This window comes from Gadus macrocephalus, chromosome 17 (genome assembly GCF_031168955.1).
Source record: "Gadus macrocephalus chromosome 17, ASM3116895v1".
Taxonomy (NCBI): domain Eukaryota; kingdom Metazoa; phylum Chordata; class Actinopteri; order Gadiformes; family Gadidae; genus Gadus; species Gadus macrocephalus.
The window spans coordinates 10727677-10755616 of record NC_082398.1 but is presented as its reverse complement, the minus strand read 5'-3'; the positions used below and the strand labels follow the sequence as shown (position 1 = coordinate 10755616).

The 27940-nt window shown below is 45.8% G+C and overlaps 1 protein-coding gene across 2 annotated transcripts; it reads left to right on the top strand.

Moving 5' to 3' along the window:
- Positions 1-27468, top strand: LOC132475914 (equilibrative nucleoside transporter 2). 2 transcript variants are annotated; one of them, XM_060077303.1, is made up of 13 exons: positions 1-255; positions 5586-5642; positions 10143-10224; positions 11036-11181; positions 12648-12787; positions 14887-15021; positions 16861-16958; positions 17346-17415; positions 18327-18523; positions 22910-23015; positions 23494-23579; positions 25509-25708; positions 26070-27468. In XM_060077303.1, the coding sequence occupies exons 2-13, from the start codon at positions 5611-5613 to the stop codon at positions 26179-26181; spliced, it is 1404 nt and encodes a 467-aa protein (XP_059933286.1). In that variant the 5' UTR covers positions 1-255; positions 5586-5610; the 3' UTR covers positions 26182-27468. The 2 variants fall into 2 exon arrangements, with proteins under 2 accessions (XP_059933286.1, XP_059933287.1); XM_060077304.1 differs by lacking the exon at positions 1-255 and adding an exon at positions 4556-4702.
- Positions 27469-27940: the final 472 nt, after the last annotated feature.

Below are 27940 nucleotides of genomic sequence, written 5' to 3'. Positions count from 1 at the left end.
CAACTACGGCTACGCGATGGATTACGTGGACGTCGCCGATTAAAATGAAGAGTCTACATGACCGCCCTCGCCACACGTGCGACGCGCGAAGAACACTCTTCGCTATCCGAATGCAAACGCGTCCCGGGTTTTTCCGATTCTGTTAATGTTATTGTAGCCCGGTATCGTTTTATTTTCTTGTTCGAGGTTACCCTGGATGTGTACACCGCGACATGACAACACAGTGACCGACACCCCTCCCGGATCCTCTCAAAGGTTAGTGCTATTAATGAATACGTGGTCCCGATGCTCTTCATTGTCCGGACAGCTTCGGCGAGTGGGCTGGTGGGACCTCTTGGTATTGTGAGACCACCGCATTTCAATAGTGCAAACCTCTAAGTCGTGACCCCCCAATGTCTCGGAGCATTTGAGGGTATCACCGATACCGGCAGGTGTTATTAGGGTGTCTCTCTCTGAAAGGACCGCAACCTGCCCCATTGGTTATTACCGCAATATAACATAGCCCACCCCACGCCACCTCAACCGTAAACCACTGCAATAAAACGATTAAAAGATATGTGCGTTGCTGTCGTTTTCTTTCACAGCCCCATGTTCAAGCCATAGCCACGCGTGTGTTCTGGTGGGGTATAAAGGGTAGTCCGCCTTCATCAAGGCCTATAAATGCGACATCAACGATTTATTATTGGTTGAGATTCAACATGGCATCTGTGGTGGAGAGCACATGGCTGGCATGGAGTTGTGTCAATAGCTACAGACGTGTTGCCTGTCTTGCATGCTGCAGTCTAGACTGCTTCTTGTTTTACAACATAATCACGGTACATCAATTCATAAGGATCTCTGTTTATTTCGAATGGTAAACACTGATTCATAGATGTAGAATTCTAAAGTAAATGGATCATGTTTTGAAACCTTGATCAATGTAATTCCAAGACTGGCCATAACATTAGGATGATCATAATAATATGAGAAAAAAAAATTGTACAGCATTTTGAAAATAAATAACGTACTTTAAAATATGTTTGGCATGATAAAATAATAAGTAGATTTAGTATAGTCAGACATAGAGGTCTAGATATAATATAATGTGTCATTCTAATTGCGTGGATCCAACTCTTATTTATTCTCGCTCTGGCCTTTATGAATTCGTTATCTTTACAATAAATTGACAGGTCTGATTTGACAGGTTCCCATATAAAACCGAAACATAGACACTCAAATATCTTTATCCTTCTGCTGATTCGATCAGTTGAGAAGAAGTTCAAATCAAGGTGCCCGTTTTCAAGTCCTTTTTCTTCCAAAAAGACCACAGAGTCAATACTTTGTTCAACACTTATTCCTTGGCTCATGCAACCCAACACAATCACCAGAGTCTTTCAGTGGTAACACACCATTCTGCGTATTCTTCCATTATTCTTCCTTGCTTCAGGTCCCATGCTTGTTCCCATGATTCTTCCCATGATCGATGTGCCCAATTCATCGCAAAACACAGTATAATAAAGCATATGACATGGGTGGGGCTCTCAATTACCTACAATAATTACCTGATTGTTTTTTTGATACCTGGGCAAGATGGACCAGCCACCTATTCCGAGGGGGATTCATTAAATCAACTAAAAGGGGGGTCAGAAATAGGTGTCTGTTGTTGAGCTGTACGACAAAAGAAGGGGCATTTGATCTTATTACCAACCCCTCAGTTGGTGGTTAGAGACATACGTATGGCAGGGAGGAGGATGAGAACAGGATGAAGATGACACATCAATAGTTTGACAAACTCAATTGTAGTGGAGGGATGAGACCGGTGTCTGGCAGGGAGGGTAAGGGGTAGAAATGGGATTGGGCCTTAATCCATTAAAAGTGGGTCAGAGAAGGGAATCTGCAGGGAGGGGGAAAGAAGCATGAGTCTAAACCAATATCTTACTCTAATTAATACAATCCTCAACACCAGATATAAAGTAATTGTAACTAATCTTACAATAAATCGACACGTCTGGTCATATATATCAAACCGAAACAAACGGTTTGATATATGAAAAAAAAAACATTATGATTCTGCTTGATTCGATCGGTTCCACAACAAGGTGGCTTTTCTGTGTCTGGTATCATGATGGATGTTGCCTTTACAAGTCATCACTGCCCTCACCTGTCAACTGTGAACTGTTGACAAGTGGGAAGGGCAAAGAAGCCAACGTTCAACATCACATACTCTTTAGGCTTGTTGTTGTTCTTTAATGTGAAGACATACGCCAAATAATGGCGTGGCCTGGGGTGCTAGAGATGTCCTACATTTATAATCAATATAATCCATCAAACTTCATTTTTGGGGTAATAATTTAAACGAAAACGATGACACACTGCCGGATCAGGTCTCGGAGGTCCTGGTGATTCAAGGTGCAGCAGGATGGTGGATGAGTTGTAGCCCGGCTCTGGGCTCTGACAGGGGAGCGTCGTACTGGTCAGCCCTGGGAGGGAAGCGGGCTCCTTCTAGCAATATTTGTAAGATCGATAAAGCTGGTAGTAGCATTAGTTACAAGCACTTTTTTGATTACGGATTTTTAATTCCTCTCCCAAGTAGTCTGTTTGTTCGTGAGATGTGAGTCAGAAGATACAATCTTACAAAAGTTTATCTTTTTATTTATTTTTTGGGGGGGAGGTTTAGTGTTATTGCGCAATACAACTCTGTTTGTCTTTCCCTATCGTCAAAGCTTGTTTTTTGCCTTGCCTTGAAGGAACTTGTTCAGGTTCACAGAATGCTGTGTTCAGGGTTCACCTAGGGTGCACTCACACTAGGCCATCTGGCCGTGCCCGTGGCCGTTTTCACACCTAACCGTGCTCAAATCTGCCAGTGTGGCCAGTCTGGCCAGGCCAGGCCAACTTGGCCACTTGGGAGAGGTGTGCTGCTACGGTACGGGCCGCCACGGTACAGATGCTAATGAGCCGACACGCGCACACGCACGGCTACGCAACCTGAGCTGGATGACATATAGTCCATGAGACAACCATGGACATAATAAAGGCGACGAGCCTTCTTTCCCATTAAACGGTAAACATGGCGTCAAGCGGTTCAACTGTTGGTTCACGTTGGTCCCATAGAGAAGTCGAGTGTCTGTTAGCCATTTGGGCAGACGATGCTATTCAGGCACAGTTGGTGAAGAACTGTGTTCTCTGTGTTGTTGTCCATTGTTGTTAAAACTCTGACTGGCGGCAGACTTTATTATGGTCCATGCAGCGGACGCTTGGTGATGACGTGTTACGACGTGATGACGTATGTACAAGAGCCTACCGTGGCCAGGCCACAGTTGCGACGGCCAACGGCCACGGCCAGATGGCCTAGTGTGAGTGCAGGCCAGAGAACAATGGGGCCAGTTGAGCACGGTTAGGTGTGAAAACGGCCACGGCCAGATGGCCTAGTGTGAGTGCACCCCTAGACTCTGCGTAGCCTCCCCCACACCCCTCACACACACGTATGTCGTATGTCCTTGCACTTAAGAATACTACTTAGAATTAAGAATTGTTAGTGCTTGTCCCTTCGTTCTATAAACATCCCTACTGTACTGACGGCGATGTATATTCTTTCTAGAACTGTACTTATTGTAAAATTATTTGAATGAACGTTTCTGCTAAATGTAAATGCTTTGAACCCGGTTCTGTGAATTCCAGCTTGAACCCGCATTGTAATTTGGTTGTCATAATGTTCAAAATATGAATATTTGTTTGCTTACCATTTGAGGTATAATATTTTGATATTTGTCACTGACAATATTTGTCACAATGAATAATTGGGTTTGTTTTGTTCGTAAACACACACAAGTTCTAAGTGTTTAGGCGACCTCACATTATTTGCCAACGTCAGACACGTTATATAATTTATGCGCAAACGGCTCAATGGAAGTAAAAAAAAGATGGTGCCTTGTTTACATTGTAGTGTGACTTTTTCAGTTGATGATTTCCTCATACAGGATCATTAGTTCTGCCCGACTGCTAAGAACCACAATGGTGGTTGGTTTTGAGTTAACTAAAGTTGGAAAACCATGTATGTTCAACCCATTAAAAGGAACTTCAAGTTTGTTTGTTGTTCCCTCCATGAAAGTAGCCTTTTTTCCCAGTGAAACGCAACCTTTAAACCCCGAAGGACATGGGTTATGGTTGAATCCCAACAGATAAGCTACTGCCAAACTGAAGGGATTTTTTGTGACCTGCATCAGTGGCTATTATTGTGGGAGGATATTTTCCATTTAATATTATTATTTAGTAGCTTACATGTTGGTGCTTTTATCCAAAGTGCTGTGATTCCTATTTGAAAGATGAAGTAGGGGTGAGGGTTGGTCATCTTGTTCAAGGATGCCTAGTAAAGTAAATATGCCTACTTTAATTGTCAATTAATCTATCTTTGGTTAATGGCGTTAATAATGACATACTGTTAAGCATTAAATCACTGATCTCTAGCCCCGGGACGTGGAAACCGTGTGTGTGGGTGTTTGTGGGTGTGGTCTATTCTAAGCCGATGTGGGAGTCGGCTGCCCGTGAACTGGTAGTATCTATATTATCAGGGTAAATGAGGTTGGAATTCAGTGTGTGTGTGTGTGTGGACTGCATGGATTGACCTAGTATGGATAGTTGTGTTAATAGCATCCAGTAAAAGGATTACTTTTTTCCACAGGCCATCATCAAGTCCCTGAAGTGCGCCTACTCCTGCAGAGAGTGTGTGAGTCATTTCCGGGACAGATGATTAATAATGGAGGGGTATTTGGGTATCCGGGTGGTGTTAGGACAGCTGTGTGTTGTGTGGCGAGGCAGGCCGATGAGGTGGAGGCTGTCTGATGGGAGAATCTGTTTTGAATAGGATATAATGCGTTGCCATTGGGTCTCTTTTGGATTGGATAAGGTTGGGTTGTGGAGGTCTGGATGTATTCAATGGGCATGGGACTGCCTGGGTGTACAATGACCCAGTACACAGATCGCTGCCAATATCCATGGAGGCAAAAGGTTGCTTTGTCGTTCCTCTGCTTTCATGAAACGTGTCACCTTTCCTCGTACATTGTAGAAACTTAATCAAGCGAATTTGTATAATGACGTGTTATTAGTCAAGTGTACATTTATATATAATGCACCTTTCATTTATTTTCATAAATGCATACACTTTCAGGACGTTTCTCCATTTTCCCAGAATTATTATTTTTTGTATTTTTTGCCTAGAGTCGTTTATTGTTTTTGCCTCATTTTATTCTATTCTCGTTCTTTAATCCTAGAGGTGCCTAATCACGTCATACGGTCCTCTCTGTATGAACGTTTAGTGCGATAGACATGGGGTCTATTACCCCCCCATGTGACACCCATGTGAGTCGAGCCTACGTCCAAGGCTTAGATGTAGGGAGCCGGCACGCGGAGAGGCCGAGGTGGGGTCTCCCCGCCAGCCTGTGGAGGAATGTGTTTTTCCCACAATGTACACTTGGTCTGTATGGTCTAGCTCAGAGCTAGCTGTAGCGCTTTGGCCCGGGAGCGCTGGGAGGCTCAGGGGCCGACACTCTGAGCTAGTTTGGGGCCGAACGTTTGGAGACGCTGATTTGGTTTTGTTTTCCCTCCCGCAGCTTCTCCAGAACCTTCTAGGACGGAATGAAGGGCCAGGCTGACGCACCGCGGGACCGGTGAGTTGTTGTTGTTGTTGTTGTTGTTGTTGTTGTCGTCATCGCGCTGATGCGTCTAACGCCTCGTGCCCACTGCGTCCGTCCGGTGACTGATCCCCATTGACTTTGAATGGGGACGGACGCGCAATGCATTGTGGATCCGTGCGCTCCGTTCGAAATGTTGAAAAATTTTCAACTTTTTCGGCAGCGAAGGATCCGTCATCCAATCAGATCGCGTATGACAATGTAAGCACTGTGACAATACTCGGGCTCTGACGACCCTGGAAAGCTCCCCCAATCGACGTCCTTTGACGGACGGTGCAGTGGGCACGAAGTACGGGGCACTACTCTCAAATCAACCACAGTTTCTACCGACTCTTTTTCTGACAGTTTTGACCATTTATGGACAATGGCAGAAACGACTTGCTTTCTCAGTGTGGAGGTGGGGCGGCGTCTGGCCTGCAGGGGGAGTATGGAGCACCGGGTCTGCTGGGGTGATGGGGTCTGATTGCCGACAGGTGTCTGCAATCTGACCCCATCAGGCAGTGTGTATTTATGTGCCTGCTTGTCTTTAAGGCCACGTTTATACGTAGCAGGGTATTTATAGAAACGAATATTTCCCCCCCTCCGTTTTCAAAAATAACATTGTGCACACAACATCGTTTTCAAAAAAGTTGTCGTTTACATCAAAACGGATAAATACGCCGTTGGGACATTATAACTATGCCAAACCTATGGGCGGCAGTGTAGGGAGAAGGATAAAGCCATGCAAGCCAATCAGAATCCTCAGAATCAACAACAACGAATAACACGAGCGTCTTCCTGTAACAAACAAACTGTAAACATAGGGCGCTCATATGACGTTAAGCATTTCCTGGCGCATAATGTGACGTTTCAGAACCTAAAATTTTCGACCGCCCTCATTAAAGTTGTAAACGACATCCGTCTTAACACAGACTCTGGCAAAACCTCAATACTAATGCTACTAGACCTCAGTGCTGCATTCGACACTGTAGACCATACAATACTTTTGGACAGGTTAGAAAACTGGGTGGGGCTTTCAGGCACAGTCTTAAATTGGTTCAGATCCTACCTACAAAATAGGAACTACTTTATTTCCATTGGCGACTTTGTATCAGAATCAACCAACGTGATGTGTGGAGTCCAACAAGGTTCGATCTTGGGACCCTCTTTATTCAACATCTACATGCTCCCACTAGGGCAAATCATGCATAATAACAATATTGACCATCATTGCTATGCTGATGACACGCAAATCTATGTATCGCTATCACCAAATGACTATCGGCCCATAGATCTGCTGTGCCAGTGCATTGAGCAAGTGAAAGACTGGATGTGCCGAAATTTCCTTCAGCTAAATGAGGATAAAACTGCGATAATTGTATTTGGTGCTAAAACGGAAAGGCTTAAAGTAACCCAACACCTTCACTCTCTGTCCCTGAAAACCTCAATCAAAGCCAGAAATCTAGGGGTTATCATGGATTCTGATTTACATTTCGAAAGTCACATCAAATCAGTTACAAAATCTGCATATTATCACCTTAAAAATGTAGCAAGACTTAGAGGGCTCATGTCCACCGAAGACTTACAAAAACTTGTACATGCCTTTATCATTAGTAAGCTTGATTACTGCAATGGTCTCCCTACAGGTCTCCCAAAACAAACTCTAAGGAAGCTTCAGCTTGTTCAGAATGCTGCTGCTAGAGTTTTAACAAAGACCAAAAAATTTGAACATATTACACCAATTCTTAAATCGTTACATTGGCTTCCTGTAGGTCAGAGAATTGATTTTAAAATCATGTTGCTAACCTATAAATCCCTACATGGTTTAGGCCCAAAATAGTTAACTGATATGCTTCCACTACATAAGCCTTCTAGAACACTAAGATCTTCTGAGACCAATCTGTTAATTATCCCCAGAGTAAACACGAAACATGGGAAAGCAGGATTTAGTTACTATGCAACAAATAGCTGGAATAAACTCCCTGAGGATTTAAGACTTGCCCCAACTCTAAGCACCTTTAAAACAAGATTGAAGACTTTTATGTTTGCTTTAGCTTTCTGCTAAATCTTAAATACTTTACCTTTATTTTACTAAAATGCGTTTTTAACTTTCTCTTTTATTTTCTATTTTTACCAGAAAAATACATGATCTGATACCAGAGAGAAAGGTTGTATAAGGGTTAGAGTCCTGAGTTTGTTTGTATAAGGGTTGGAGTCCTGAGTTTGTATTTGTATAAGGGTTAAGGCCAATTTCCACCGGAATCGGCACGGAAGCGCCACGGCAGCGAAGCGGCTGTGTTCCGTACTGCAATCCCCACTGGAAGCGGCACGGACACGTTCCGACAGATGGCTCAAGACGTGAATAATTATAATAAGTATTCATACAATATTATTCACGAGTTATATTGAAACCATATATATTATAATATACATTATAATATATATATATACATAGGCCTACCTTATAATCAACCATACACATGACATAACCCATTAAATACGGTAGACCTATGATTTCTAGATGTCATGGCAACGTCCACTCGCGACACTGGACTTGCGAGGCATCGACGCAGACTTTCATTTCTTCTTTGCCACTGATTAGCTATTGATACCATACCATAGATAGACTGTATAATATATAAATACCCTGTGAATTGCATAGGGATCGATGTGAGCTCATGAATATTCATGTGCAAAGGCAAACTGATTGGCTGTAGTCGTGTTCTGAGACACGGCAGCGAACCGGCAACTTTCAGAAATAGAAGAGACAAGTATCGTAAACGAAGTGCCGGTTTGGGGACGGTTCCGTGCCGTGCCGGTGCCGTATCCAGTGGAATAGCCTACGTTCACTTGAATGGTTTCTATTATTTTCGGCGAGCGATTCGCTGCCGTGCCGCTTCCGTGCCGATTCCAGTGGAAATTGGCCTTTAGAGTCCTGAGTTTGTATTTGTGTAAGGGTTAGAGTCCTGAGTTTGTATTTGTATAAGGGTTAGAGTCCTGAGTTTGTATTTGTATAAGGGTTAGAGTCCTGAGTTTGTTTGTATAAAGGTTAGAGTCCTGAGTTTGTGTGTGGGTGGAATTCTGAGACCGAGCTCCGTGGGAGACGTTTCCAAGTTCTGTCTGGGTTAGAGTCCTAGAATCTGGATTGGAGTTCCAGAGAAAGGACCAAGTACCTTTAGGTCGGGTTGTAGTCCCGACTTGGGTTCCAGAGAGACTGTTGATCTGATCTTAAATACATTGCACTTTCAATTTTACTTACTAAAAAGCCTTTTTAACTTTCAATTTAATTTTCTCTTAAATACATTGCACTTTCTATTTTACTCATTTCTTGCATGTTTTCTTTTACTTATCTATTATTTTATTTTATTGTATGACAATGTTTATATGTGAAGCACTTTCAGTCTGCCTTGTGTATGAAAAGTGCTATATAAATAAAGTTGCCTTGCCTTGCCTAAAAGAGTTTTTAGAAATGATCGTTTTCTGTGACAAAAACAGCGTTTTCGTGTAAATGAGAGGCCAAACCGTGAGAAAATATCTGCGTTTTCACTTCGTGTAAACGGGGCCTCAGTGGGGGGTTGGAGAGAGAGAAGGAAGACGCTCTCTGCGAGCCCGAGAGAGCGTCGGGAGAGCACGATCCGGAAGGAAAGAACGTTTTGTGCATTTGACATTGTGTTTGTTTGCTCCGAAAGAGAAATAAACGGGAGTTCGCTCCATTTGCACTTGAGAACTGTGTCCTCCGGTGTGTTTTGTTCCGGGTCCAGCCACCTCCTCGCCTGGTCCCGCAGCTGCTGGGCGTAGGTGAAGGCCCGGTCGCCGTCGGTGAAGGCCAGGGCCCGGAACCGGCGGCGATGTTCCTCCGGGTTTAGGCCCAACCGGTCCCGGATAGCCCTGGTCGACGATGTTGAAGTCCTTCTGGGCCGCCGCTGGTAGGCTGTGGTCCGAGAGCTGGGCCTCTCCCGTCAGCAGAGGCAGGAGACGGTGGGCCCACTCCTGCGGTGGCCACTCTGAGACCTCGGCCATCCCCCGGAAGGTCTCCAGAAAGGCCTCTGGGTCGTCCGCCTCCCCCATTTTGGGGATATATATTTGTTGACCCGGTCGGGCTACCCCGCCGCGTTTTCCGGAGCCGAGTAGCTCCCGCATGGCCTCCCGGTCGGCGCCCAAGGGGCGGGCCAGCTCCACCAGGACCTCGTTCTGGGCCTGCTGTAGCTGGGTCTGTAGCTCTGCTGTTTGCGCCAGGTGTCTGAGGACACTGGCCAATGGCGATTGTTCCATTCTTGACTCGCCCCACATTGGGCTCCACTGTAACGGGTTCCAACGAGTCAGGACACAGTTCTCAAGTGCTTGTTGCTGTAACCATGGTACCCAATTTCATTAGTAGCTGGACACCAAACCGAATTGCAGTGATATGAGACGCATGTAGGGGTTGGGGATGCCTACCATTAGACCATCCGGCCTCCTGTAGCATGTAACACTCCTCCTCCTCCTCTTCTTCCTCAGAGGAGGTCTGGTGGGCATCATCTTCTTCATCCTGGGCTTGGGAACACTGTTGCCATGGAACTTCTTCATGACCGCCTCCATGGTAAGAGACACCCAGTCGCACTGCCTCCACCTCCTATTACACCTCCTCCGCCACCTCCTATTACAACTCCTCCTACTCTTCCTCCTTCTCTCATTTAACCTCCCATTACACTTCCTCCTCCACCTCCTATAACTCCTCCTCCACCACCTCCTCCACCTCCTATACCCCCTCCTCCTCCAGCTCCTCTCCCACCACTTCCTCCACCTCCTATTCCACCTCCTCCTCCTCTACCTCCTATAACACCTCAGCTGATCTACCCATCATGCATGTGGGCGGGGGACACGCCCACTTGTGATGTCACTAGATGGTAGATATGAAAGCCGTGCGATAGGAAATCCCCTGCAAAGGGCCCGCAGGAACCACAAGCTAGCGGTAAACAGACACGTTGCCTCAAGGAGATCAGTGAGGCAGTGAAACGTGTTGAGACAAACACTAGGAGGTTTTACTGTGTAGTCCCTGGTCTAAAGACACAGAGTCAATAGTGTGTGTTGTATTTCAGTAACGGTCTGCTGCTGCTGCATAAAGCATCGAGTCATGAGTCAATTAAGTCTGTGTGTCTGTGTGTCTGTGTCTATGTGTGTGTGAGTGGGTGTGTGTTTGTGTGTGTGTGCATGGTACCTTTCCGCGGGGGTGTGTGTTTGTGTGTATGGGGGCGTGTTTGTCGAAACCAAATCCGTGCACGCACTTTTCCGAACAAGTTCCTCCTTTCATTGCTATGTGAGGCTATGGAGGTTAAAAAACACGCACACACATGTTTTGCGCCCTTCTACCTTACCTAACCCCACCCCCCCCCCCCCCCCCCCCCCCCCAGTATTTCCAGGGCCGCCTGAACACGACAGAGTGGAGTGACGGGGAGGTGGTGGTCCGCAAGGAGTACTACTTCAACAACTGGATGACCCTGCTCTCCCAGCTGCCCCTGCTGCTCTTCACCCTGCTCAACTCCATCCTTTACCAGAGGTACGCACCAGGCGTACCCCCCCCCACCCCAAACCCCCCCTCGGGCAGTGTTGGGTCTGTGACCTATGAGGAGACACCACTAATGGCGCGTTTCCACCCGGCGGTGTAGTGCGGTGTGGCGCGGTACGGTACTCGGTTCCACCGCCAAAAGCGGGCGCAGTCCGGACTTTAAGCCGTACCTATCTCTCAGTCCTCCTCCGTTGGGGTACCAAGTGGTCTGAAAGGGGGCCGCCGTCTGTCCATGGGTCGACAGAATCGTCACTTCCGTGCGACAGGGGGATAATAACAAACAAACGCAGTACCCGCGAGGTATTTTCGGACACCGGCGAAAACTTTGTTTATCGAAGAAATTGTCGCGCAAAATTTTGCCGTCCTTTTTGGACGCCCTACATTGTTGCTCTTTGTTCATTGTGCTGCGTTCTTCTTCCTCCTTGGATTCATTAGCAGGCTCCACTGTGTCGGGCCGCTATGAGGTCACGATGCGTAGCTGTGTATAGCCACGTAGCTGCCGTGGCTATCGCCATCCGGCTTAAACCCCGCCGTACCATAAGGGTACGTAACTGAGACGCACCTAACTACTACAGCGACCGCACCTCATCGTTCAGGACATAACCGCGCCGCTCGGTGTAAAGGGTGGAGGGTCATGAGGGCGTCTCACCGTTCAGGTTTGATAGCTCGGGGAAAGCGGGGGGGGGGGGGGGGGGGTTTACAATGTGTTCTCAGTTCAGTGCGTGGCGAGGCTCATTTTGAGGAACTGCTCCAGTCCGCTGTGCACTAGGAAAGGGTTTGTGGCATTCACACACAAGAAAACACACAAAATGCAAACGACAAAAGGAGAAATTATATGATTTATTTTTTCATATATATATTTTTTCTTTTTTTCTTTCAACCCTACCCCACGACCATTATAAACGGGACGTCAACTGAAATAAATGTTGCTTCATCTTCATCAAATAAGGCCAATTTGTTGTTTTATTTTCCGTCCCATGATAAAGGTTTTTGAGCGGCTGGTTTATCTCCGTAAGTATATTGTGAGCTCCTGTTTGCGGTGGACTGCTACCAATGATAGCAGAATAATGGCAAACAGAAAACGGACGACGTAGCGCCGCTCCGTCCACACGTTGTAATCTGCTGAAGCTATTCAAACAACTCCCTTTCCCACAACATTTTACGTATGTTCTCCTGCAGCGCCCTCTGTTTGTTTAAATGTTATTACAAAAAAAAAAGTATACGACGCATAAAGTGACGTGTGTTCTCGTGAGAATGTTTTAATGAAGTACGCTGCGTTTGTGTAAGATTTATTTTTTTTAATAAAGTCACGTGCGCTCTCCAAAAGGGTACTGCGTGTTCATGTGTTGTCTATGACCATGTATTGATGAAGTCACGTGCGCTCTCCTGAAGGATACCGCGGGTTCATGTGTTGTCTATAACCATGTATTGATGAAGTCTCGTGCGCTCTTCACCAGGATATCGGAGGCGGTGCGGATCGCGGGAAGCTTTGTGGCCATCCTCTTCTTCTTCGTCTTCACAGCCATCCTGGTCAAGGTGGACATGGGGATGGACCGCTTCTTCTCCGTCACCATGGCCACCATATGGTTCATCAACTGTAAGCGACCACCCATAATAGCTTTAGTAGCTCAGTGTTTTGAAGACGAGTCCTGATCGGTGGATCAACGTGCATGTCTTTAACCCATTTAGGCCTAAAGCGCCTGGAAAAAATGCCTGTAAAACCTATAGGCGATTTCAGAAAAGCCCCCAAAACCTGAAGTTTTTCTAGAAATTCAGCAATTGTGTCAACGCCTACTAAATTACTGATTTCTCAGCCCCTGTAACAGATAGGAACACAATTCAAAAAGTATTTGAGAGCTGACACCTGTGGCTTTCATGGGAAATTTGAGTTTTTATTTACAAATATTTACAATATTTACATACAGGTAGAAAAGTAAATAAAAAAGTAAAAAAATATGTAAAAGTGCAGGAACAGCACAAAACTGTAAAAAAAATAAAGTATAATAAAGTGAAATAAGTATATAAGAAAGTAATAAAGTATATAATAACAAACATGGGAAGGGGAACAGACTGGGACTAAAACTGTAAACAGTCTGCGTTTTAAATTACATGCACTTGTATGTGATGACTACTGAATAAAAGTATTATGCATAATACAAATACAATTGCATTCCATCCTAAGAAGTAGCGTAATTAAAAGATACAGGCTATAATTTGGGAATGTATAGTAGCCTTGGCCTTATTGTTCTGGAGATCGCAGTTAGGTGTGAAATCCAAAGAAGCTCTATTCTTTGGAAGAGCCTTGAACATCCTGCATACGGGCCCGTCGTTGCCTTGTTACGCCACTGGTGGTGACATTCCAGAGAAGCTTATCTGGTTTTACGGGTGCTTTACGCATCTCCGGGACAGTAATACATCTCTTACATATAAACTGTCGTCATTTCTTATTACAGCATCATCACAATCAATAAGTATTACTATTGATAAGTATAAGTGACATTCCAGAGAAGCTTATCTGGTTTTACGCACCCGGGTGCTTTACGCATCTCCGGGACAGTAATACATCTCTTACATATAAACTGTAGTAATTACTTATTACAGCATCATCCCAATCAATAAGTATTACTATTGTCCTTGCCTCCAGATGGCCGCAAATCTGTCCCGGGACATATTTCTGGCGAATTGCGTCCGAAAGAGATTCTTACTCTGTCGCCAGTAATCTCTTCGCACCGGCAACACAAGCAGCCCCATTCCCATAGCCCCATTCCATACTTCTTCTTCCTCGTCGTCATTCACGAACATGTGCCTTAACCATAATTCCCGGTCAATCGGTTCGTATTCGTCATCAAAGGACTCGGCCTCATCAACATCTTCGAAGCCGAGAAACTCGAAATCGCTACCGTCAGAAAAGTCTTCAGTCTCAAATTCCGCCATACTTGCTTGAAGAAATTTCTGAACTAAACTCACGAGGAACAAGTTGACACCTATATGTGTCTATTCTGATGCATTTCATTGACCCAGAGGCCGACACTTTGGGCAAAAAACCCCCTTTTACAGAAAAACGACGCAAACGCTTTCCCGTCCTTAAAGGTAGAATGACGCAACAGCGCCCCCGGCTTTAAAGGTAGAACAGCGGCAATGCTTTCCCGGCTTAAATGGGTTAAAGAGGATCATCACCTCAGCCCCCCACCTCTGAAACTCTCTGCCTCATGACATCCAACCCTCCAGCTCCATTATCACCTTCAAACCTCACCTGGAAACGGATCTATTCAGATGAGCCTGCTCCCTTGGAAGTCAGCTGCATTACTCTTTTCTCTTGTACACTGTTTTATTATGTTTTCTCTTTATTTTTTTTCTTTATCTTAGTACTGTTTGTACTTGTAAGGTGACCCTGAGTGTCAAGTAAGGTGACCCTGAGTGTCAAGTAAGGTGTCAAGTAAGGAGTGTCCAGTCCTCACACTTTACAGAAATCTCTCGACGTAACTCGACGTAAACCATAAAATGAGGGAGTGAAAATAAAGCGCTTCATAGGAATCCTGCACCTTTGGGGTAATAGTTAGGCTGATTGGAAGTCAGAGCATTTTGCCGCCGTTTAAGCGAGGAGAGTCATCCCAGCAGAGGTTGACCATGTCTCCTCCCCCTCCACCTCCCCCACCCCCTCCCCCATCGCCGTCTCCCCCCCCCCCACCCCCCCAGCGTTCGGGGCGGTGGTGCAGGGCAGTCTGTTCGGCCTGGTGGGCCAGATGCCCCCGCAGTACAGCGGCTTCTTCATGAGCGGCCAGGGGCTCGCCGGCACCTTCGCCGCGCTCGCCATGATCTTCGCCATCGCAAGTAAGGGACACACGCACGCACAAACACACGCGCAACGCACGCAACACAAAACGCTCTAAGACAAACCCACTCATTCATGTTTATTTGTATACGTCCTTGTTTGGATAACCAGTGTTTACAAAGAGTGTTAACATGGAAAACAGAAACAAATAAACATGTTGTGTTCACTTGCATTTGTATTTGTGCTCTGTTAAAAAGATACATTTAGGGCTTTGTCCTGAGAAGGTGGATGATATATCTGTACCAATAATAATCCTGATAAAATCGGAGATGGAAGATGCTACCACCAGTAGTAATGATAATGAATAGCTACGTGATTACAGGCTGCTATGGATAACATGACGTCTGAGGTTTTAGTAGTCAAACAGGTTTTCTAATGTTTCGTTTTTCAAAACATCAGTGTATTGAGAATGCACACCCACTTGTCCTAATCCCCTTCTTCCGCGTTGCTGACATTTACTTCACTATTTCATCGCGTGTGCATCAGTGGATGTTGATGTCCGCGTCCAAGGCTTCTAGGACACTGTGTTTGTGTGTGTGTGTGTGTGTGTGTGTGTGTGTGTGTGTGTGTGTGTGTGTGTGTGTGTGTGTGTGTGTGTGTGTGTGTGTGTGTGTGTGTGTGTGTGTGTGTGTGTGTGTGTGTGTGTGTGTGTGTGCGCGTGAGAAAAGGGCATGTTTTGGTGCAGTTCATATACAGCATCGCTCATTGCCCTCGCTCATTTGGTTGTATTCTGAAGCAACTCTGATCACTGTTCATTTGCTGTGTCCCGAAGCTCTCCATCTTATGTCAACTCTAAGCTTAGTTCATGAAGATCCTAACATTAAAGCCCCTTTCCACCGACAGTACCAGCTCACTGGGCGAACAACGATGAGCGCGACGTCCGCGATCTTTAAAATACTAGCATCAGCCGTTCAGTCAGCAGTAGTGATTGATGATTGACCACGGCAGGATCAGCGAGCAGCAGCACGCCGCGGACTGTGACAGGGGCGGAGACGTCCACATGACGCACAGGGGGCGGAGACGCCCCTGTGCGTCATGTCTGCCGCACTAAACCGTGGCGATCTGAGCGGGGACCGTCGGTGGAAAAGAGGCATAACCGAGCTCTCGTGTTCGGTCAGTGTTGGGTTTGAAGGTCTAAGTGGGGGGAGGAGGTGCTTTTAGGGGGGGAGGAAGAATACCCTCTTAACACACTACTTGACTGATATTGTAATAAACATTATCCGATGACGGTTATGAAAAAGTACGAGGTGATGTAGATGTTGGCCATGTCGTCCAGCCCTAGTCCAAACCCATTTTAGTTTAAGCCTATGGCACACAGCTGTACACACTAGGGATCGACCGATACCGATTTTCTCGAGCCGATTTTTTTTTATTTTTTTTTAAAGGAACATTTATTGAACTTCAATATAAAAAACAATATTTAACAAATAGTTAAAACAGGTGAAGTAGAACAAGTAAGAACAAGTAGATGAACAATATTTAACAAATATTAAAAACAGGTGAGGTAGAACAAGTAAAAAAAAAAAAAAAAAAAACGGCGAAAATCAGCCGCGTATCGGCCGATACCGATACACGTAAAAAACGCGAATATCGGCCGATAATATCGGCCGACCGATATATCGGTCGATCCCTAGTACACACACAATGGCACTAACTAAAAATAACAACTGAAAAGAAACAAAACGGTCGCCTAGCCACAAGCTCTATTTGGATGGATGCCTTCGAGCAGCGAGGAGGAAGTTGACCACACACACACCATTCTGGAGCCAAAAGGGCATGGGAAATCGTTACAGCTGGCTGTCCCGTGGTTTCCACGGTAACGCGAGTGTGTTTGCCAGGTGAAGCCGACTCTGAGACGGCGGCGCTGGGGTACTTCATCACGCCCTGCATCGGGACGCTGGTCACCCTCCTCAGCTACGTGCTCCTGCCGCGCCTGGTCAGTGGCACTACATTTCCCAGAATGCTTTGCTCTCTCTCACCCGGGGGACCCGAAAGCCTCGGTGCTGTGATTCCAAAACATAAAAAAGGATTAAAGCCGCATGATTAGATAAGGGTAGTGTAGCAGATTACCTTGAGCAAATGCACAGAACCTTTTGACTATGTCAATGTCATAAACAGTGTTATATTGTCGTAATTAAGTCACATTAACAACCAATATATTTTTGACTTCGCATGATATTTATTCAGGACAGGAGGAGTGCCCTGCAACACATGACAAAGAAAATGACGATGTGCTGATTAGAAACACAAAAGAAAACCGTAGTTAACATGATCATTAAGGGTGTGTGTGTCTGTGTGTTTGTGTGTGTGTGTGTCGTGGCAGGAGTTTGCCCAGCACTATCTAAACAGAAGTGGACGACACGAGACGGACGCCAGCCATGAACTACTGGACGGTAAAAGCGGCTTCTTTTTACAATGAGACTACATTTCAGTTATGTTTTCGAACGTCAGCTTGTTTGATAAATTCCCCTTGTTGAGGTGGAGAACCCACATCCAAAAAAATCCCCAAACACCGTGCGTGTGCCGCGAGAAAGTCAATGGTCTGAGCTAGTCGACGGTCCAAAACCAATTGACTTTCATTCATAACGGCTTGGTCAAGCGGGCTGTGGAGTTTGGGGAGCTAATCCCGTTAGCGGTGTTTACTCAGGCTTATTTGATTAGGCGGCGGTCCAGACACAGCCCTCCTCTGTTAGCGTCCCCGGGGGGGCCCCACGTGCAGAAGGCCCCTCCGTGGCGTGACCACAGCCCAGCGGCGTGCGCTGGGCTCGCCTGCTGGGCTGACTCGCTTCCTTTTGTCTTGGTTCTTGTTCCTCCTTCCGGCATGTGTATCCTTCCTCTGCACAGGGGTCCATTATTCAGACTGGATTCAGAGAGAGAGAGGGAATTGTACACTCCTCTTCTCTCCGTTTGTCCCCCCCCCCCCCCCCACCCCCCATCTATGGTTCTCCTCTCTGCGCCCACCAGCGCAACCTCACTTAGAGACCGTTTTCTGTGGAGTTGTAATATTCAGTTCAGTTTTTCAGGCAGCGTTTTGTAAAGCAGCGTGTCGGTTCAGTGTTTGTGTCTTTCATGCTGATGTTCTTAAGCTCTCTGAATTCTGTACATTTGTCCGAGATACATAAATGTGTATAGATATCTACATAGATGTATATATGTAGATATAGGGGTGTATCTCATCAAACATAAACAGAATCTATATATTCTTTATCTTTTGATGTATGCATCTATCTAGATCTATATCTAATATAGACCTACATAGATATATTTAATTCATTCATTAATTAAATGTTGTTACTGTGTCCAGAGAGCAGTTTGACGGAGAAGAGCAAGCTAAATGCTAACGGCGGCGTGCAGGCCAACGGTGCCGCGGCGGAGGACCCGGGAGCCTCCCTGGAGACCAACATGGTCCTGGTCGTGGAGCCCACCAAGCAGGCCACCGTGACCCTGGACGAGGGCCGGACCGACCCCAAGAAGGCCTCCGTCATGGAGGTCTTCAAAAAGGTGAGCCCGGGTCGTTCACGTTGAGGCCGATTCAATTCAATTCTGGAAGAGTTGAAAAATCCTGATGCCTTGTCTTCTCTCTCTCTCTCTCTCTCTCTCTCTCTCTCTCTCTCTCTCTCTCTCTCTCTCTCTCTCTCTCTCTCTCTCTAAAGAGAGGGAGAGAGCAGACTTGTCTGCTCTCTATCTATCTAAAGAGAGGGAGAGAGCAGACTTGTCTGCTCTCTATCTATCTAAAGAGAGGGAGAGAGCAGACTTGTCTGCTCTCTCCCTCTCTCTCTCTCTCCCTCTCTTTATATAAAGAGAGGGAGAGAGCAGACAAGACATCAGGATTTTTCAACTAAATTATTCTCTCCGCAATTTGGAAGTCTTGCATTTTTCGCACCTAGTGTTGACAGGCCGGATGGATTCCCAAACCCAATCAGGGAGGAGATTCCCTGATTGCGATCAACTCAAAACTGATATTCTAACAGCGCAACTCACCCTCTAATAGCTGATGGGTGTCTCGGCCGTTAGAGCAGCAATCGACAGTCCCAAAGGAAGTTGTAATTGTTAAAGTGGCCTAACATCTAGGCTGCGTTTAATTGAATTATGAAATGTGTTTTCGAGAGTGTGTCCTCGTGTGCCCTTCTGTCTGCGTTCATCCAAAAAAAGGTTAATAAACTTTTAATGACAGGAACTGGACTGGCACTTCCTGTTTACTTCCTGCTCTCTTAAGAGATGGTCCGGGCTGCATGGGATATATGTTGGCAAACCACTCGGTGGCGAAGGCTTTAAGCAGCATTACTCAGATGATCTTGGCATGTGTGGCCCCAGGAAGGGTTGTAACCCTCTTACACTGGAACGATTAAGGCCTAGCTCTATGAGTTACTACTACTACTAAAACTACTACAGAGGATCGCTGTCTACCATTTCTAAGGGTTCATTGTAGGCACACATCAATGCATTGCTTGTGCTACGGGCCCCTAAGCTAGTACAACAGAAACAAACGATTTAGGTTAAATGCCTTTTTAGTTCCTGGAAAAACACAGATGAAAGGGTGAAGGAATTAAGATACAAACCATACTTTACTCTTCCCAGTATGCCCCCGGGGGGTCGGACCCGACGAATATCTAGGGAAGTAAAGAAGCGAAACATGCTCATTCGCATGCCGCAGAGTGACATCATTGTAACATGTCTGCGTGAATATTGTTCATCAATGCAGTCATCCTTTTTTCAGTCTACATTAACAAACTAATGATCTATATTAACAACTACAGTTATAGCTAAAGCGTTTTGAGCGATAAACGCCCGTTCACTTTCTATTAGACATGAGCGATAAAGCGATTGTGATAAAACGCTTGTGATAAAATGCTTGAGCGATAGCTTTAAAGCTGTAAAGCTGTAAATGAGAGTTGAAAACAGCTCAACTCTATGCAAATGAGCTCGTAGCGTTTCGGCTGTAAATGACCGCCAGCCAATCGGAATGTGGATGTCTCTCGCCGGCGTGGGTCCCAGTAAACATAGGCGAGAACTTCACTTCCTTGTTCCTACCACACATTTGTTCCTTCATCATGGTGCATGAGAGAATAATTGCGGCTATTGCAGGGCCTCGTATTTGTCCGCGATGCATAGCCAACGTGGTCTTATAATAGCCCGATCATTAACTAAAAAACACATATAAAAATAATAAAGCATCCAGCATATGATTTTCAACAATGTATGAGGGCATGCGCAATCCGCATTACGGAACAGGGATGGTCGCACAGTGGAATGCTGATGGAAACCAGCGGACGAGCGGTGGGTGGAGATGTCCGCGCACTTCAGAAGCAGGGAGATACCGCACAAAAATCTATTTCTAATTTGTCAGTTTGCCGTGTGTCTGCCTGGCACAAATGCTCCCGTTGAGCGGATCTTTTCCATAATAAACAATACTACGCGCACAAACGCACGTACGCACGCGCGATAGCGATCAACTAAGCTATAATCTAGCATATAATCAATCGCTCCATTAATTATTTATTCGGTGTTTCATATATTTATGCTTATTATTCTTTTTCTATTGACTAAACGTATGACTATCTTGTGTTTTTGTGTCTCGGCATCAGCAGCAGCACTTGCCTCAACTACAAGCATGCAGGCAAAAAGCGCCCTTTAAATGGAAAAGCAAAATCGCAAGAGCGATATGAGCTGTAAATATTTTCGACAGCGTTGCGTTTTGAGCTATTCTGCGATTTTGCATCTTTAACAGCTTTTGGTGTGAACGTACAGTAACACTATAAATAACTTCAGCAATGGTTCATAATCCTTTACAGTTCTAACTCTAAAGCTAGATTTTAAACGCGATTGTTCGATGCACATTTTATTCCAACGGCAATAAACAACGGTTAATATCAGTTTAACCAATCACAATCCGGGATCTTTGTCGTAGACCCCTAGCCTGTCTAACGCCAGAACTCATCTCAAACTACGTTGAGATGAGGTCTAGGAACCACACATACATTTTCTTGTATTTGAGGCGTGGTTTACGATTGCCCGGAGCCGTTTATTGGGTACTACGAATGTCTATCATGTGAGTCTGTACGTAGCTCATAGCCAATCAAAGCCTGTTGGTAGCAGGGCAAAGACATCCTTCTTGGTAATGAAAGAGTTTAACGCCGAAAGTTTCTCTTTTTTTCAAAATAAACTTGCGTTCTAAACTACTTAAAACACTATCTAATGCTGCATCGTAAGGTAACGCGTCTGCTGCCATTTTGGATCCGTAAACTACATGCTTCGGTGTGTCGCATAGACGACGTCATCGTCTTGCCGTCCCCCCCCGTTCTGTGATTGGTTCCCTATCTCAAGCGAAAATTGGATCCATGGAATCCAGGCTGCCTAGCAGCGCAAAATGTGCATGGCAGTAGTCCGCGCGTCCTTAATAAGTCCTAAAAAGTCTTAAATTAAAAAAAAGTTTCTAAATTTAAGGCCTTAAAAAGTCTTAAATTCGTTACAAATGTCACATGCTGGTCTTAAATACTGTAACTCAAGGTCTTAAATTTGTCGGGGCAGCACTATTTAGTTTTTTTTTTTTCTCGTGGGACTTTTCAGGAAAGACATGTAGAGAGGCTTCTTTCTTGCTAGTGTTGTAGCATTAATAATAACAACTTATCTAATTCACTTCAACTAGCTATAAGCAAAGAGGAATCGGAGAGTCCAGGTCAAGTATAGATGGAGAGTTTATTGCCACCCGCAAACGAGAGACAACAAAGCCGAATGGTATTCGCGAATACACTCCTGAATGAATCCCGGACAGCTCCTTATATCCCCAATTCTTACACAATACAAAGTTGGACTTTCATCAAATATTGATGTGCATAGAATGTTTTTCTGGGTCATACTGTGTGGATGTCAGCATATTCTCATGTCTTCTGGATCCCAATGTGACCTTAGAACATATATTATCCTTATACAAACAGAGATGATGCACACGTGTGAATGTTAGCATTGTCTTCAGAGAATACATCAGATGGGAATAGACTGGACCCACTCACTGGTGTCACATGGCACATAACATCTAGGCTAAAGGTGATCAGCTCTTTTCCACCATTAAAGTATATATATGATATGTAGGCCTAATAATAATCATAGTTTAACATAGAATGTAAGGTTAATTTCTACCACACTAGCTGCATATATAAACAATTATCTGCGTGCTTGCTAGCTAGTCTGCGACAATGGGTAGTTGCAAATTCAAGGACAGTTGGCTGGAAGACGTCCGTGTCCGAGGTTGGCTCACGTCTGTTGCCAACCCCCACCATTGCGTGTTTTAGGTCTTAAATTTCATTCAAGTTGGTATTAAAAAGGTCTTAAAAAGCCTGCAGATACCCTGCTACAAGCCACGGTCAACTAGCGAAATGTTAACTATTAACGCATTAATCAAACAGAGAAGACCGAAAAAGCATTAAAGAACACATGCCCTCACATCCTGACCTCCCTCACCCTAAAGGCTATTCACCTCTCTATGTTACACTTGGATAGAAAGTGGCGTTCCATTTTGAGGGAGGCCTCTTATTACAGGGGCTTTCTGGGTGAAAGGTCAGAGCCTAAGCCCGTCCTCACTAGGTTTTATAGGTTAAGTAGTCCATATGGGTTTTTCCCTGGCGCGATTAGTATGGGAAAATGAAGTTCAAGGTATTTTTGACTTTACGATTGTTATTTTTGCTTTTTCCCCCCAGTTTATTAACTATAGATCTGATCTAAAGTGACTTTCTATCTTAATTGAATAGCTGTTGCTCTATCTGTGTGTGTGTGTGTGTGTGTGTGTGTGTGTGTGTGTGTGTGTGTGTGTGTGTGTGTGTGTGTGTGTGTGTGTGTGTGTGTGTGTGTGTGTGTGTGTGTGTGTGTGTGTGTGTGTGTGTGTGTGTGTAGATCTGGGTGATGGCGTTCTGCGTGACGTTTGTCTTCACCGTGACGCTGTCCGTGTTCCCCGCGGTCGCCGCTGACGTCAGGACATACTCACCCGAGGGCACCTGGGGTGAGGAGCCTGCACACACACACACACACACACAGCTCTACACAAACACACACCACTCTACACACACACACACACACACATACACACTGCTCTACACATCTCTATACGCACACACACCTCTACACTTCTCTCCACACACACCTACCTCTCTACACACACACACACACACACACACACACACACACACGTCCACCTCTACACATCCAACTCTACACACACACACCCTTATCTCTACACACACACACTTTTTTTTTAACAGAGCGCCAAACTACAACACAAAGAATCCAAAGAATCCAAGGAATCCATCTCTGTGGCCTCTCGCACCCTGAACCAGAAACGGGCGCAGGGTGAAGCCACGTTGATCGCTGAAACACGGGGGGGCTAATTACCCCGCCACCGCTCAACCGGATGAGGAATGCCCCCCAAGAACCGGTCGGGCCCCAGCTGATCGATCCCCTCCTCTCCTCTTTGTCTCCAGAGCGCTACTTCCTGTCTGTGTGCTGCTTCCTGGTGTTCAACGTCAACGACTGGCTGGGCCGTACCGTCACCACGTGGGTGCACTGGGTGAGTCCTTACCGCAGGCCTATTCAACTAGCGGCCCGTGGGCCAAATGCGGCCCCTCTTAATTTTTTTCCTGGCCCGCAAGAGGTTGCATGCAAAAAATAAATAAAATAAAGGAGAAACATAGTTGCATGCAAATCAGGTTTCTGTGTGTAGCCGATGATACTAGCCAGTATCAGTACCCCACAATCAGGAACTGGCATCACTTATTCTGACAATGTTTGGCTCAACCGATACGTATGAGTCTAGCTTTTCTCATATGAATGCCATCAGAACAAGGGCACGTTGCTCGATGACCTATGAGAAGCTGCATGTGTCTCAGGATGAGGCAAACAAGGCAGTGCAATCTTTCTCACTGATTCACTGGCTCAAAATGTCTAATATGTACAGTAGTTCTGTTTTGTGATGATTCAAACAACATTGTTGAATTCTAAATACGTGTCCAAAATATGTGAGAATGAAATCTTTTATAATGATACGATTTAAAAGTGAAGAAGGAAGGAATGCGTCTGACAAGTTTATTCCATGTAGTAGTACTATATATATTAAGTTAACACTACTTTAAGTATGATTTATTTGTAGCGATTCATTGATGTAGTTTTACTCTGTGTGGCCCATGACCCCCAGTGGTTTTCCTTTTCGGCCCACTTGTTAAGGAGGTTGATTAGCCCTAAGCGGACGGGGGTCGGTCGGTCGGTTTGTTTGTTTGTTGTTCCCGGGGGGAAACACCTCAGACACGTTTAAACTTGTTCAACACAAGGAGGCATTTCCTTGGTCCAAAGACGAAACATGCATACCTTTTTTTAAGTTTGGAATCACAGTGGCGAAGAATCATGACTCTCGACGCGAAATCGAATCTCGGCTGTGATGGCGAGGCGGCGGTTGAGTGGCTGTTGGAGTGGCAGCTGGGCTCAGAGAGGCGTGGCCTGGGGAGGCGTGTGAACTCGGCGGGGCCGGTTCTGCGTGCGTGACGGGTTTTGCGGCTTCTCCGGCTTCTCTCGGGCTCGGAGAACAACAGAGGAAGGGTATGGCGGTACTTTGGCCTGGCAGCAGCGGTGGGAGGGGCTGGAGGACATTAAGTCCTTTACTATGTGCAGATGGCGGATAGTCTTTAGCCTTTTGTCTACGGTTTCGAAGTGAGCTATTGTCCGGCGTAAATTCGAGATAATGAAGCTGTCATCTCCTCCAATGGGTTTGGTGAATGGTGAGGCAGGGATAACTGGTATCGATTATTAGCGTTTCTTTAGTTTTCCTGGCAAAGAAGTTGACGTGGCGACGCTCACTCTGCTGGAGTGTACTGCGCAATGAAGGTCCAAAAAGTTGGCGGTTCTCCAGACAATTTGTGCGGTCACAGCAGATCATGCCCTACACCGCAGTGCATGCTGGGAGCAGCAAATCAAAGCCCAGCCACAGAACTTCAGTCTCTTGCCACACAGATGCCTGACAATATAGATTAGGAGCGGCTATTTCCCCCCGGGTTATAAAAAGATATTCTAAGTGAAAATAACGTGTTGTGTGTTTTATATTTGTGTCTGTTGTTCGTATTCCTTAGAAATGTATTATTTATAATTTTCTAATTTTAATTTTTTGGGATAATTATCACCATCATAAATGGTAAATAGGCATTTGTATTGCCCTTTTATCCAGAGGGCTGTTGCCTAACATTCACCCATTGGTGCACCCATCCACACGCCGACGGCGGCGTCGGGAGTGGTTAAGCTGAGGTGCCTTGCTTCAGGGTCACCTCGAGCCTCAGCTAGGAGGAGCCCGAGATCGAACTAGCAACCTTGCGGTTGTTGAGCTACTGCAGCACCCCATCACTGTCCTGTACTTAGTGCCGGGACTCCCGCGCCTCCCGTCTGGGCTAACTCAGGTACATCTCATCGTCTCTCCCCCCCCCCCCCCCCCCCCCCCCCCCCCCCTTCCCCCCAGCCGCGTAAGGACTCAGTGGTGTTCCCGGTGCTGGTGGGCTGCAGGGTGGTGTTCGTGCCGCTGATCATGCTGTGCAACGTCCAGAGCCGCTGGCTGCTGCCCGTCTACTTCCCCCACGACGCGGCCTTCGCCGTCATCATGGCGCTGTTCGCCTTCTCCAGCGGATACTTTGTGTGCCTCTCCATGACCTACGCACCGCAGTGAGTGCACACGCACAGACACACACATGCGCACACACGGACAAGCCGACACACACATGCCGACACACAGACAAGCAGACACACACACACACACACACACACACACACACACACACACACACACACACACACACACACACACACACACACACACACACACACACACACACAATCATGCAAAGACACGCAGACGGACACAGACGGTATACACACACACAAACCAACCACAAACATGCACAGACACGCACACAAATGTCTAAACTCTTGGCTCACGGTTCTGTCTTTGTGTGTCCATCTGTCTGTCCATCTCTCTATCTGTGTGTGTGTGTGTCCGTGTGTCCGTGTGTGTGTGTGTGTGCAGGATGGTGGCAGCGAAGGACGCAGAGACGGCCGGGGCCCTCATGACCTTCTTCCTGGCCCTCGGGCTCTCATGCGGAGCCGCCCTGTCCTTCGCTCTGAGAGCCCTGGTCTAACACACACACACACACACACACACGCACACACAGTATTAATACTGTGAACCCATTACACACACACACACACACACACACACACACACACACACACACACACACACACACACACACACACACACACACACACACACACACACACACACACACACACACACACACACACACACACACACACATCGTATTAATTAGGGATGGGAATCGAGAACCGGTTCTTGTTCAGAACCGGTGCCGAGTCAACCGATTCCTTGGAATCATTAGCAAGCCTGCTTAACGATTCCGCTTATCGGTTCCGGTCGCGGCAAATGCGTCATGACGTCACACACACGCGGCTTTGTTTTGGTTCAGAACGCAGCAAACATGGCGCCGCCGAAGAAGAAGCGCATTGTGCGTTCACACCAAACGCGACGGGGCGACAAGATCCCATACAAAGTGAACGTAGAGACGCGAATCGGGCGAATTTTTCACGAGAGAAAACCGGCGACAAGTTTTGATTGTCGCGCCACACATCCGCTGTGCACAGGGAGCGCGTTCACGAGGATCTGTGCCGCGACAAATTCGCTCGAGTTTAAATATTTTTCAACTTTGAAGCGAATTTTGCGTGATGACAGCCAATCAGCGTTCAACCGTCGAACTCCGGGGTGAACTGCAGCATGGAGGAGAAAGTGATTGTTGCCGTTTGCGACTCCCGGAGCTCTATATATAATAGTATATAATATATTATAATTGTATATATAATATAATGGCCAACAGCTCTGTGCGCCTCCGGATGGCCGTAGCGTGGGGAGCTCTCATAGGGATTGGGCTTCTCGGGGTTTGTTTACCGGCATTGCTATGGTTTCCGGTCTTGTGTGTTCCAACGGTTTATTAGGTTTATTAGGCTGTTTTCAGTCTGTGTTTTTAGTTTTATGGCACATAATGATGGCATTTGGGCTTAAAAGGCCAAACATATTTTTTTGTCTAGACCAATTGATTTGAAAATGTACAATTTAATACTAGACGCACTTCTGATCAGATATTAAAGAGATTTAATACAAACAAACACATTTGTACTTATTTTCTCACCCAATGAGAATCGATAAGAGAATCGATAAGGAATCGGATCGATAAGCAGAATCGGAATCGTGAAATTCTTATCAATCCCATCCCTAGTATTAATACTGTGAGCCCATTACACACACACACACACACACACACACACACACACACACACACACACACACACACACACACACACACACACACACACACACACACACACACACACACACACACACACACACACACGTGTGCTTGTGGTTTTTAGGGATTTTGGATTCATCAAACGAACTGACTGAAATGTCGGCCATCTAAATGAAATGTAGTGTCATTGTAAAAGCCATTGTATAGAACCCCCAGTGAGGAAGATTGCTGCTATGCGCTACTTGACTCAGAGCCAACCTTGATCACCATGATGAGATTAAGTATAAACTGTTGATGACCACAGAAAATAGGAATCGTCTATCCATCTGGTTTCGTTGGCGACCGCTGGATCTTTCCCTCTTTTAGTTGTAGTTGTTTCCCGGTTTGTAGCGAAGCGCTTATTTTTTTTTTAAGGCGTCTTAGAACTCTAATATATTTACTTTTTTATGCCTTTTTCTGTTGTTGCCCCAAACAATAAGTATTTCTAATTGCATCTCCTTCTTTCCTTCTATTGAAATGCGAACCACCTCCCTTTTTGTTATTGTGAAATGGGAATGTTTTCCATTTCCTCTGGGAT

What these genes read in the sequence shown, in the direction of transcription:
- LOC132475914 (XM_060077303.1), top strand. Translation starts at nt 5,611, where the DNA reads ATGAAGGGCCAGGCTGACGCACCGCGGGACCG. An exon ending in GCTGACGCACCGCGGGACCG is followed by an intron (nt 5,643 to 10,142) that starts GTGAGTTGTTGT and finishes CTTCTTCCTCAG; the next exon opens with AGGAGGTCTGGTGGGCATCA. An exon ending in TCATGGAGGTCTTCAAAAAG is followed by an intron (nt 18,524 to 22,909) that starts GTGAGCCCGGGT and finishes GTGTGTGTGTAG; the next exon opens with ATCTGGGTGATGGCGTTCTG.